The following is a 13,940-nucleotide window of genomic DNA, read 5'->3' on the forward strand; positions in this document are numbered from 1 at the left end:
ATAGCATTGTTAATGTTATTAGAAATGCATGAAAAAATTAGATGCAATAAAAGTGTTATTTTAGTAGGCTTTGTTTAGGAATTTCCTCCGAGAACCCCGGTTTTGACCAAAAAACTTGTCCCTTTTACCACATGTTTGCAGCAGAAGAGGTTACACCCTTTTTTTTTCCTTATATTTTTAGGCCCCAGATTTGTGATGTCTCTTAATTTTCACCAGAGACATAAATTTCCTCCAAATCAATTAAAAAGATATATCCTCTAACTAATTTAAAATAGTACCAAGTATCCATAAACATTTAAAACATTAGTCTAAGTAAACTATAATTAATGACCTTAAAAATTTAATGTGCGTTTTACACTTGGCACTATTTTAAATAAGTTGAACGATATTTCCTTTAGACTGATTTGGAAAAAATTTCTGTCCATTGTCACAATTATATCCTCAGAGTTTGACAACCTACATCCATTTTGTTTGACATGATAGAATCAATCTGACATTTGAGAGACAAAACTAATGTTTTTAGCATTACAATTTACACAGAAAATACAAGGACGAAAAATGCATTATATTATAGATGAACCAGGAGCACCACCTAACCAACAGAGAGCGAGACAGAACTAGGGCATATCCATAAATGCACCAGTCAATAGCACCCTATACATTAGCATACTATTTCTGGTCATTTTGTGCGGCTGCTCAGGCTGATAGTGACTAATTACAGCTCAGCTTTAGAACGAAAATATTCTAAATCTTCGAAGAAAACGCCACAAATAATCAAGCCAAAAAAATAAAATCTCATCACAATTACAGCTCTTGGATTGACTTAGAAAGCCCAACACATGTTCTAAGGATAAAGAAAAAAAACAAAAGATTTGGTCTTTACAGAATGAAATACATGGCGCTGAAAATTGTATCACATTGTTGGGATGACCGTACTACATACTCTCATTTGGCTACCAATCTACAGTTCTCTTTTACTGCACATACTACAAGTTCCTACCTCGAATCTGCATATCCTCGAACACCATGCTTTTGATCATATGACAATCAGGATCATTTTCCTACAGAAACAGAAATCACATTGTTAGCCCCGTTTTCCTGTGTATCGCTCTTGTAGTATACATGGATAGAGATTTTTAGCAATTTTACAGTCCAAATTGCAAGCATTTTAGACAGCGAATATGAGAAATCAATTTTTTTTTTTGGCTCCTCATATTTGTTTTTCTTTGGGTATGCCCTTGCAACTTTCTACGGTTTATTTTGATATAAATCACTTACTACCCCCAAAACTATTATGAAAATGTAACTTTTCCATGCAATGTGCATGAATAAGCAGAGATGAAGAGTAGCTTACCCCATACATTGTGCAATTTCATTGCTAGTTGAGTAACAATTCTTCTCTCCATAGGATTAGAAAACTCCATGTTCATAGCCTCCTGAATTGCAGACAAAAATTCTCGCCTTGCTTTTGCAGAAAGATTAAGGTAATTTGGTCCATGAATAGCGCTTAAATCCACAGCCTAAAATGAGAAACAAATATATAAACCTGGTTGGGAAGATTAATTACATTCCTACAGAAACATAGGTGATAAATGGTTTAAAAAAGACAAGAAAATACTCCAATTAATTGATTCTATTTTAAATAATTTAAAAGCATAATCAAAACAGCAATAAGCCACATCAGAAGAATGGGGGGTTTTTTTTTCTGTTGTCTAATGATGTATGAAGGTTCATTTGTGACATCAGAACTGAATCGAGGTTCATTTATGTTGTTTCATGATGCATTAGAATGGAGTTGACAATACATGAACGGCTAGGTTAAATGTTTAACTATTTTAATATAATGAATCATAATAAAATAGTGACATCAATCTCAACAATTAGGAAGAGAAATTGAAATTGAGAAAGCAAACCACTAATACTGCATTTTTGAGAACTACGGGTCCCAGCATAATAGCTGGATAGTTTAGTTTGACTCAAAAAGGACCACCTTTCCACCATCGTGACTTCAGACAGAGACCACCTTAGAACTAAGATGAGCTAAGCTAAAGCATAAAGCAATGAGAATGAACAAACCTAAAATTATCCAAATAAGCATATGGAAGAAATCCAGTTTGCAAATGTTACTCATTTCAGGATTTTACTGTACAAACTCGAAACCAATTTATAGTGATGACGTGTCATTGTAATACACGGTAGTCCCCATAAAGTCAAAAAACAGATCATATATATATATATATATATATAGAGAGAGAGAGAGAGAGAGAGAGAGAGGATTGGTTCGTTATTTTTGAACTTCAATCCTTTACATAAAAAATTATAAAAATTTATAAGTTCTTTACAGTTTCTAAGTTTTTATGCATATAAAATAGTTATGAACACATTTACACAAAATAACATAATTATGTATCTTTGAGCGGGTGTGAGCATGTGTCTGTATATGTTTGTGCGAATACAATTAAATATGTATGCACATAGACTTATACAGATACCGTGAGTGTGAGAGGAGGAAAGACAGGGAGGGGAAGTTCATGATGGAAGGTGTTGGCATATCAACATGACTTTCCATTTTTGGCATATCGACAAAATGCTTTTCTTCTCATGACAAGACGAGTTGAAAGAAAAACTTACATGGTTCCTTCTATTTCTAATCGTATGCCATGTTGACATAGATGTACCTGTTAACATATTTCTTTTACAATTTTTTTTTTTATAGATCCTCAACAGTTGTAAGTTATGCACCATCACCAAAGAAAAAGATGATAAAACCCAAGCGTTCATTTGCCCAGCCTATGTACCTAGGTTCACTGAAACACTCACCCTTCACAACATTGGTATGCACGAAGTTGTAAGAATGCAAGCAAGCAATTTGGGTTCAATTAACTACCTCAGAAAGCATGCATGGACAGCATGGTATAAACAATCGGCATTTGCATCATAATTGGATGCTTAGTAAATGTGTAAAAGAACTTGCCTGCTGCAACCAAGGGATTATGGAGTTCATAAATCTTTGCTCCAGGAGATATGATGCCAAAGTACTGAGAATATCACTGACAGTCTTGGGTGACAACCTTTCCAGAATAGGACCAGTTCTATCAAGTAGTTCAACGAGAACAAGTTCATCATGTGAACAGAGAGCTTCCACATACGCAGAGTCTAGGTCCCCTTCACACAAAAAACCCTTCACACGTTTCCAAAGGCTATTCTTATTTTCCAAGCCATTTTGTCTGACAATAGCACTAGAACCTGGAGGAAAAATAGCACCGTCCTTTCTTATTTGACCACAACCCACATTTTGCATTCCGTGCCCAGAACTTTTCTGCATGTCTTTCCCCATAGGATTCCTAGTAATATTTACCTTAGCATTTATCCACATATCTGTATCTTGTTTAGCAGAAATGCTTGACCTGCCCCTACCAACTGCATTTACCTCTCGAATATCGGAACTTTTTACAGACAGCAATGAAGACTGTCTATTGAGAATATCAACAGATGGCCGGGGAGTGCAGGTAGAGAGTCGAGGTGAATGCACAGTCTGGCTCTGCTTCACAAGTCTGGAACTTGCTAAGTCAGAATTTCGCCCCCGGTGTACAACATCCTGTGCTAGTCTATCTACTACATGCTCTAAACCTACCACCCTTGATTGAATCGAAGTCAAGCTGTCCATTATGCCGGTTGTAAAAACCTGCAGATAACTTTAATACATAAGACATACTATACAGTTGCCTTTGCCAATGGCTAAGCAGTATCATGACAGAATGGCATGAATGATAAGACAAAAAACATCGAAGATGGACAATATAGGATGTTCTGGAGTGGCAAAAAACAGAAAACAGGGATTCATAAATCGAAAATAATGCCTACCCTTTATGTCTCAACAGCAAGTTAGTGTTATCAAATAATCTTACATGTGCATATTAAGCAAAGAGTGGATGCCTCAGGGTGTTTATGAGAAACTAAAAAGTCTGTATCATATGGATGTAAGAATAGTTTATGCAAATAAAGTTACTTCACGTATATGAATATCCTAGAATCCCACTATTTACCTGTAAGAGATCCATTAGGTTTGACTGTTTGTTTTCAATCTCCAAAAGTTGTTTTCTGATGAAAACCATTTCGTTTGCCATTTGTGAACAACATCCACTAGCAGTTTGGGAAAAAGACTCAGTAACAGTAGAATCAAGACTTCTACGGTCCTGCATTTTTGCTGAGTAAATTTGTTCATCACTAATCTCTTCAGCTGCAAACCGTTGAGTTCTTCGAATTGGCTTGACTGAACTACCCTCCTCAAGACATTCATGAGAAACTGCCACGAACTTAGTCTCAAAATTATCAGTTGCAAGAGTGCACACAGAAGAACACTCTTGTTTGTCGTCCATTGGCACATATTCATACCCAATATCCTGTGCGCTTGTAACATCAGTACTCATTCTTTCTAAAGTCTTGGTAACAGAACTACCCTCAGATTCTTCATTATGAAATTCTCCTAAAGAAACATTATGGCTTTTAGGAACTGCAATTTCAATATTCCAATCATCTGCTTTAGAATGTTGATTTCCCACATAATTTTGACATGTTTTTCTGATAGACAAAGGAATTGTGCCCTTATTTGAGCCTCTACTAGCTTTCTTGAGGGTGGCATCCTTCCATCCAGATTCACTGGTACTGGTGAGATCACTGTAGTCACCTCCACAGAAATTTTCTGTAAAAGATGCATGATAAGAAGATATGATAGAGAAGGGAAGCATTGAAAGAGAGAATTGAAAATGCCCACATCATAAGAACATGCCAGTAACTATAACTTCCTTTATTGAAGACATTGAGTAAAAGATTCAATGTGATGATGAAGTCCAATAACAGTTCAAGATGAAAGTTCTCTACTTCCTTCGACTGATTGATATGAAAATATATGAACAAGACTTCCTGACGAACCATAGAAAGGAGAAGATCACCCAGATAATTAAGAAATGAATCCAGGCTTATTACACAGAGTAATCATTGTAATTTCAATTTAATGTAGGCCAATAAAATACAAGTCACGGAGTTTTTGAAAACATAAAGAGGAATAGGATATTATCAAACAATATCATATTCCCATCACGATGTTTTCCCTTGCAGCTTCCCCCTTACAGATGCACCAGTTCTTTTTCTTGTAACATTCTCTGTTTTTCTATAAACTTATGGTATCCAGTATAACAGGCAAATTGATTCTCAGTTTCAAATAAGTGTACCAACAATAGCACATTGAAAGTTCGTGGAAATATTGAACTAAAGAGCAAGAAATATGAAAGACAAGTGAACAATTTGAACGACTATGTTCGCTGCTCTTCTGTATTACTTTTTTTTATAAGTAACTGGCTCCAAGGGGAGGGAGAAGGGGAAACTTGAACAACACTATGTTCGCTGCTCCTGTATTAAATAACCCAGAAAACAACATTAAAAGTCCAACTATATTTAGGGAACATGTGTCTGACTTGTCTAAGAAGGTTTCTAAAGAAGTACAGATACCCAATTAAGAAGTTACAACAAATGTCTTATACAGCCATCCTACCAAATAGACCGTCAAAAAACAGAATCAAATGCATTGAATATCATAAGTTCAATCGAAGAAAATGCTCATGACCAATTTCAGAAATCAAATGTGGCAATGCAAATTTAGAAACATGATGGTCATTTGTATTTGAACAAAATGAGAGAAAGGATGGTCCACATAAATTGGGGAAAGGAACTTTTCACCAAGTGTCACACTGCTTTCAATAGAAACTTAAGTTTAATTTGATTTGAAAAAGAAAAGGAAAAAGTAGACACTTTTGATCATTTGGATGACCCAGTGTCTCAAGATGTGAAGATTAGAAAAAGATTTGCACAACAATATGCACCAATTAAATGTCATGCAAAAGCTTACTATCTTCAAGATTAGATATGCGCATAGAAATTCTCAAAATTATCTCTTGCCCATACTTATCAAACCATTGACTATAGAGTAGGTTGAACCACTGAACTGATAACCTGATGGTTTTATTGAGTTATCCCACCAACGACCTCAAAGAATTAGGGGCCCATTTGGTTTGCGGAATAGACCCTTAGAATAGAATAACTATTCCATAAGAATAGCCATTCTTTTGTTTGATAAGTGTCTATTTATAGGAATAGTTATTCCCGTGAGAATCGTTAACTCTTTTTTTTATTATTATTATTATTATTATTCCAGTGCCTACTGTGGGTGGCTGGCCGCCCATTAGGGTGGTCGACCACCACACGTTCAACCTTTTCTTTTTCTTTTTTTAATTTGATTTTTGAAAAAATTAGAAATCAAATGGACTTTTTAATAATTTTAGTTCAATCCCAATTATAAAACATGTGTTGCTACCAAACTAAAGAATTGGAATAATTATTCTATTTCAACATTTTCTATTATCAGTAATACCTATTCCTTTTCTTAATGAAATACCCATTCTGCAAACCAAACAGGGCCTAGATGTTTTAGCTTTACCTAGTCAACCACTGCACTGCAGACCCTACTATGCACTATAAAAATACCATGTCTCTAACAGACCAAAATGCAAAGGAATGCATTAGCATGGTTAGGCATGCCTTAAAAATTCCATTAACTCGTTAAGGAGGATAAACATAATTTTATAGTAAAAATAGCCTTCACAAATGCAAAGCATGTCCTCACTTCAAATGAGGTTTGATGATGCAAAAGCATTAGGCATCAAATGAACTACATGAAAAGTCACATTTATGTGTGCTTGGGTTTAACTGCCCAAACGCCTGAATTGATACTAATGACCTCTGGGAATATTTTAGCCAAAGCACAGCATGTAGAAGTTTACCTTTAATCCAAAACATTAACTTCATGAACTACTTGCCTTGGGCTATCTAAAGTCAGTCAGTCTTTCACATTCCATATATGATCAAATTCTACTTGAACTACTTTAACCAATCCCACAGCAACATTGCAGTCCATGTAGCACTCAATATGCATCCCAAAATATCCATAACCCAATAAGATGCTTTTAGTTTATGATTCTTCTTATACAGATTTGCATGCCTTAAAAAACAAGAAGAACAAATTCAGAAAAATACTAGTAAAACAGTGCACAAACAAAAACATATAATCAATATTGAAAGTAAAGACCAAACATAAAACCAATCTGAACAAGCATGTCAAATACAATGGGCATCAGTCACTAAACCTTTTATAGAAGATCCAGCGTCTGAAGGTTCAGGAGTATCGGGCCCTGGAAGACTTCTCCAGTACTGTAGGGCCTGCAATACTGCATCCCTAACTGGTTTAACCTATAAGTAACACAAGAAGCATCTAAAGGATCCAGTTTAATCATTTGCAAGAAACTTCTTTGAACATAGATCTTTGATTAACACTAACCTTATCAAAACGGCAAGATTCAAGAGAACGGATGGAGGAAGCCCTAAAGGATCCCAAGAAGGATCGACCACTTGCAGCAATGTCCCCTAATGCAAGAGAAGCAGCTTTTCGTGTTGTCCAGTCACTGTTTTTGAGAGCTTCTTGGATGCCAGCCATTGCAACAGATAAAATATTTTGTGTGGGAGCACCCCCAACCTGAAGTAGAGATTGGAAAGCTTAATTTTTCTTTGATTTGAAAGTGCATTAAGAAAAAAGATGTGCAATTAAATGAAGTGTGAAAAAGAAAACATTTTCTAGAAAATAATGAAGTAAAACCATATATAGGAAGTATCAAAAGTAGCTTGGCAGCTTGATAGCCTAGACCCAAATACTATTTTGATTGATGGTCACACCATTTTTCATCATTTAAACAAAGCCCAAACATTCTCTCATATTTCTTGAAATAACAAAGCCAAAAAAAAAAAAAAAAAAAAACCTTAAAACAAGAAGGTACACAACTCACAATATTAATTATGTCCCTTGAAGAACACACGCCACTTAATTTATCAAAAAGAAGAAGAAAAAGAAGAAGAAGAAGAAAAACACAGAAGTGATTTGTATTTGAGTATATTCCTCCTTAGATGAAGTATACTCAAAAGCTTACACAAATTAAAGATGCACTTCTAAATATATCTATAAATGTCATTCTACCAACATATTAGGCCCCTGAACCTTTTTTTTTTTAAGTAAATGTTTTATTAGAAAGAGAATTTCTAAAAGCAAGCAATATACAGAAAATTCTTCTAATAAATTACAAGCTTAAATCAAATTATCGACAAAGTCTAAAAAAAGGGATATGGATACTAACAAAACCACTAAATCACTCATACAGTGACTTAAAAATAAAAACTTTCAAGAAGAGATAACTCATTGTGATCAATGTTGTGGTTATTCTTCTCTCCATTTCGTCCATATATGGCAAAAAAGGATGCTTCCAATAATATTGCTGCATCTATGTCTTCTGAATAGACCTTTGCAACTAATAACATAAGAACAATTTCTGAGGCATTATCCATTGAACCCAAAATCACAAAAATGAAAAACAATAACTCACTAGCAATTACGGTTTGGTAAAACCTGCCTGATAAGGCATCGAGCTGCTGTTACCAAGCCGACTAGTTAGCTCTCAATGAGCCTCAGGTCGGGGTTAGTAATGGGTCGGAATTAATTATGCAAAAGAAAAAACTGAATTTCAACTCAACCTGGTAATATAATAAAAAAAATTAAAATCATTTAATATATACATTTCTTTTCAAAAAACCCTAAGTGACCTCATGCGGCAATCTCTTCTCTTTCATTTCATTTTTGCTACCTCTCCCCAATCCCTGCACCAATCTCCTTGTTGCCGCCAACTGCTCCTTGCCACCATTGTCTTCGCATTCATCTTCTTCTTCGCCTAGCTCCTCCCAGCCTCCTCGACGTTGTTCCCATTCCTAAACCTACCCTGCCATCATTGCCACCAAACTCCACAAAGATGTCCTCAACATTGCGAGGTTTGTACCAAAAACCCTGGGCCGCGACAAAGTTAGAGCTCACAAACTCCACCTCCAAAAGTCCCTCGCTGTAAATGTCGTAGATCTAGCGCTTTTGATGGTCGCTTAGCACTGTAGAGGTCATAGTTCTAACCCAAACATATGAAGTTAGGGCTCACAAATTCTATTGCATGAAGCCCTTCCTCATCGTAGAGGTCATAAATCTGGTGCTTTTGAGAGTCGTTGAGCGCATGGAGATCATAAATCTAGCCCAAATTGAAAAAGTTAACGCCCCTCGGTGGAGTTAGGGCTCTTAAACTCCACCGCTTGAAGCCCCTCCTCGTTGTAGAGGTTGTAGATCTAGCCCTGCCCAATGGTAAACCCGAATTCCAAGCCGGCCCAAGATCTCTCACTATGCACGAAATTCGGCTCAGCTCGGAAACCACTCAATTCCGATCCAAAGGGGTTGATCAATCAACCCTACTAGCAATTGGGCAATGAATTAAACTAATGATCAACCATCTCATCACCAAAATACATATCATGCATAGAGATGAACACTTCTACCATTTCTTACTACATATGATACAGAACGCTAGAAACCTCTCCCAACCTTCTTTTGTGTTACATAAAAGACTGCACACATAAGGTCTCCTTAATAAACTTAAAATCCACAGACCCCAAACCTCCTCATATTTTACCCTAGTTACACGTCTCCATCCTTCCTCACTAGTTGAAAATAGTTAATTTTATTACCCCAACCCTCCATATCGTAGAGTCGAACAAACTAGATTCCAATCCACCAAATGAAGCTTAAATTCCTCACATATTCCTTTTGACAAAAATCACACTACAAAACTTCTCTAGCCGATTGGCTATGCGAGTAGGAATAGTGAATAACGATAGAAAATAAGTGGGTAAACTAGAGAGTGTACACTTAATAACAATATGTCTACCACCCTTGGACAAATAAAGTTTCTTCCAACCTGCCAAGCTCTTCTCCATCCTTTCAATAACAGAATTCCAACATGATACGGCCTTAAAAGAAGATCCAAAGGCATTACATTGGATGAAGAAACCACTTCACAACACAAAAGACCAGCCAGCTCCTCCACACCGCCAACTTCACCCATTGGGACTCACTCACTCTTTACCCAAACATGTCAAACACCAGAACAGCTTGTAGGCAAGGCATGATATCAGTTAATATCTGTGAAGCAGCCTACATAATTAGAGAATTATCAGAGGATAAACTAATTGTCATTCCATATAGATATATAACTAACAACCAGAAATTCCAACTGCCATATTGAGAAATGGATAAGAAAAGTTTTGATCGTTCATTAAGAACTGGATAAGAAAAGTAGAAAGCATATAACAACAAATAATTTAAGTACATAAGTTTGATTGTTGCATCAAATGTGTAGCGTAAGCAGACAAAACCGAATGCATGATCCCATGCCTTGTTTTCGGTTATCAAATAGTATTTATCACTGATGCCCTCTCTTGTTTTTGGTGATCAAAAGTACTCTCTACGTGCACGACATGTACTAAACAGAGAACAGAAAAACTTTGATCGTCAAATATCGTTATATATTTTATGGCCTTGGAGCAAAAATACAGAAACAAAAAATAATAATAAAAATAAATAAATAAATATTATACCAAAATCATTATCCATGATGAAAAATCAATGACATTTTAGGCAAATCAAAGTTGGGTACTACAGTTAAACTGACCTGAATAATACTTCTATTCAACTCAATCACTGCTGGTTTTGCCATAAAATGTGGATTCTTGAGAAACTTTGTGGTCCGAGTCAACATCTTGTGCAAAATTGAGATGGGAGGATCATGAGTGTTGTCAATGATCCTCGCCAAGCACAACGCCGAACCTGACTGCACCTGCCTGTTTTGTTCACCCAAAGCTTCAAAAAGCGGCTTCACTAACACAACAAAGACACCATCAGCCTCACCCCCATGATTACTCAATTTTGAAGCCAGAATACCGACTGTTTCCACACATGCATCCCTCACAACTGAGTCTGGGTCCTTGAGCCGCTTAACAATGCTAGCAACCATCTTACCAAGATGTGGTCCAATAAGACCCTCATGAAATCTCGCTAACGTACCCATCAGTCTAATACATTCCTTTCTAACCGCGCTCTTTTGTTCTGAATCAGTATCCAATATACACGACAGAAATGGAGCAATCCTCTCTGGGGTTAAACATTCAGCAGTTTTCTCAAGCTCATCAACCCCAATCTGGCAGGTATCTCTATCCGCAAGCTTGTTCAGCGCGACAACCACTTTATGCTTTAGCTCAAAAATCACCTGTTGTGAATTTACCCTGGTAGGTCCGCGCGCTTTCATATGCGCATGTGTCTTCATCTTGACAATATAAATTGAGACCAACGTTATAAATAGGCACAGTTTGTGCCTTTCAAAGTTCACGTTGTTGATGGCTTAAAGTATCAGTGAAAGCTCTACTTAAACCATCAATGCTTGAACCTAGTAACAGTATGGATAATACGGGAAACATTTTATTCTTCACATGTATCAAAAACCCTACAATGTCACAATAGAAAAGGTCAGAGAAAGAAAACTAGAAATTACACATTCTCACATTCACATTAACACTATGTTTGATCAGAGAAAAAATTTGGGCAAACAAATTATTAAATTAAGTAAAAAGAAGAGTAAAATAACTAAACTATAGAAAGCAAATAGTGACTGAAAAGCTAACTTTTGGAGTTATAGGGAATTAGCAAAAATATTTATAGGGAATTAAATATAAAAATCTTCCCATTCTTTTCCTCTTCTCTTCTTTCCACCCCACCCCACTAGAACAATTCATGCACGCCGTTTTTTAAGACAGATTTCAGCCAAAAAACAAAATAACAGAAAGCCTAGAGATCTAACGTTAACAATGCATAGCGCCCACTCACTCAAAACCTCTGTTTGGTTCCTTCGAAAATATATGGCAAAAAAAATTTAAAAAAAAAAAAAAAAAAAAAAAAAAAACTGTAACCAAACTAAGAAGTCGGAGAAAGCCAACTGTAACTTACGCATTCACATTAACGGTATGTTTGACCATTGAGAAAATTTAGGGAAATACACTATTCAATCTGAGAAAACTTTAAAAATAATTTAAAGTAAACGGAAGACACAAAGCTTACTTTCGGGATTATTTGGAGCTTGGCAAACTCACAAGGACATAGAAATTTAAATCCCCCATTATTTTCTTCTTCTTTTCTTTTCTCAGCACCCAAACAGAAGCTAAACGAAAATACGAAGAGGAGAAACATGCATTCATTGTACCAATTCATGCTTATGAGTTAAGATGTCTCAAATGATATTCAAAAGAGAACCCTAAGCATTTGACGGCAACAACGCACAAGGTCAAATCAGTCAAAAAAAAATCCGTAGTTTGGTTCCTTAGAAAATATGCGGGAACAACGAAATATAAATATATGTACACTGTAACTAAAGCAATACACCTAGAGCTCACTTAATTTTCTTCACATTTCCATCAGTATTCTCGGCAGCCAAACAGAGCCTAGATCTCAAAAAAAAAAAAAAAAAAAAAAGAAGAAATTAACTTACACCGAAGCAACGGTACCCGAGAGGGAGAGAGAGGAAAAAGAAAGAAATTAGTCAACAAGAATGGAATTGCGTTTTACTTCCAGATTTCAGAGACCAACTAAAACATATGGCGAAAATTTTGAGGCAAAATTCAAAATTAATTATTAAATTAATAAAAAGCGAACGAATCTCTGTGTACTTCTTCGTAAAGCTCAGTGAGACAATCTTACCCCTTAAATCTCTCTCTCTCACGCACGCACGCACGCACAGAGAGAGAGAGAGAGTTTATTTATTAGAATTAATTTTCTTTTGTTTTTTTAGGGACGGGGAATTGAATTTTCGCGGTTTCTGCTGGGATTCGAATTTGGGGGAGCGTGTGTGATGATGTGGGGTCTACTCTTGGGGTCTTGTGCCTTTGGATTGGCGCCACGTGGTTTGGTCAGGCGAGTTCATAGCCGACTATCTGGATTTGGTTATACTGTTCCCGCCTGACACCCTAGACAGTTCAAAGTTTCAAACTTTCAAATTTCAATCAAATTACTATTTGGACCATCTTACTTTTTGGCCCCATTTGGTAAACCCATTTTCTTTTTTCCTTCCCTTTTCCTCGCTTTTTCCTTACTAAATCAACTTCAAAACTTTTTTTCTTCGTTATTATTAAGGGTATGTTTAGAATTGCATTTAAAAAAAATAGAGTTTTTAAGCTAAAAAGAATTTTTAGGTAAAAGTTTTATTTTTAAACTTTTGTCAAAAATACTTTTTGATTATTTTTAGACTTTTTGGACCATTAAAAGTGCTTTTAATTTTTTTACCAAACGAATACGTTTTTCTTCAAACGGACTTTTTGAATGTTAAAAGCACTTTTAGGCCTTTCAAACGCAATTTCAAACAGACCCTAAAAATGGGATAAGGTTTTCCTCCAAATTGGATTAGATAAATTTTCTTCAATCCAGTCTATAAAAATGACATTCGTCATTTGAACATGTGAGATGTACATTTTTTTTAATAGCAAGAACAAAGTTGAAATAACTAATATTAAAAACTCATGTGCATCTCATATGTTATTAAAAAAATGGACAAATGTCATTTTTATAGATTGGATTGAATGAAGTTCATCCAACTCAGTTTGGAAGAAAAATTTGTCCTTAAAAATGATTGATGTGGTATAAAATTTTAAATTTTTTTGTATTTAAAGTAAAAATGTTTTGTTTTGTAGTGATTTTTTTATTTAAATAAAAATATTTTATTTTGTAGTGAATGAAAAGTGAATGATGTGATATAAAACGTATTAATATATAATATAAAGTGAAAAAAAAGTTAATATATTTTGATATTGATTTTTTTTTAGAAATGGTGTGTAAACAATAAGTCAATAACAAGGGGATGAAAGGGTTTGCCCTTTTACCCTTTTTTTTTTTTTTTTTTTTAACTATTCAAGTAAAAAAAAAAAATCAC

The 13,940-nt window shown here is 35.4% G+C and overlaps 1 protein-coding gene across 3 annotated transcripts; it reads right to left on the reverse strand.

Annotated features, from left to right (window-relative positions):
* Window positions 1–782: 782 nt before the first annotated feature.
* LOC132184768 (ARM repeat superfamily protein) lies at window positions 783–12,769 on the reverse strand. Of its 3 annotated transcripts, none has more exons than XM_059598511.2 (8): window positions 12,716–12,769; window positions 10,641–11,468; window positions 7,391–7,585; window positions 7,200–7,302; window positions 4,047–4,702; window positions 2,975–3,685; window positions 1,355–1,520; window positions 783–1,061 (listed from the first exon to the last, which is right to left on the reverse strand). In XM_059598511.2, the coding sequence occupies exons 2-8, from the start codon at window positions 11,289–11,291 to the stop codon at window positions 1,054–1,056; spliced, it is 2,490 nt and encodes an 829-aa protein (XP_059454494.2). In that variant the 5' UTR covers window positions 11,292–11,468; window positions 12,716–12,769; the 3' UTR covers window positions 783–1,053. The 3 variants fall into 3 exon arrangements, with proteins under 3 accessions (XP_059454494.2, XP_059454493.2, XP_059454495.2); XM_059598510.2 differs by lacking the exon at window positions 12,716–12,769 and adding an exon at window positions 12,507–12,681; XM_059598512.2 differs by lacking the exon at window positions 12,716–12,769 and adding an exon at window positions 12,080–12,191.
* Window positions 12,770–13,940: the final 1,171 nt, after the last annotated feature.

This window comes from Corylus avellana, chromosome 7 (assembly GCF_965113065.1).
Source record: "Corylus avellana chromosome 7, dhCorAvel1.hap1.2, whole genome shotgun sequence".
NCBI lineage: Eukaryota > Viridiplantae > Streptophyta > Magnoliopsida > Fagales > Betulaceae > Corylus > Corylus avellana.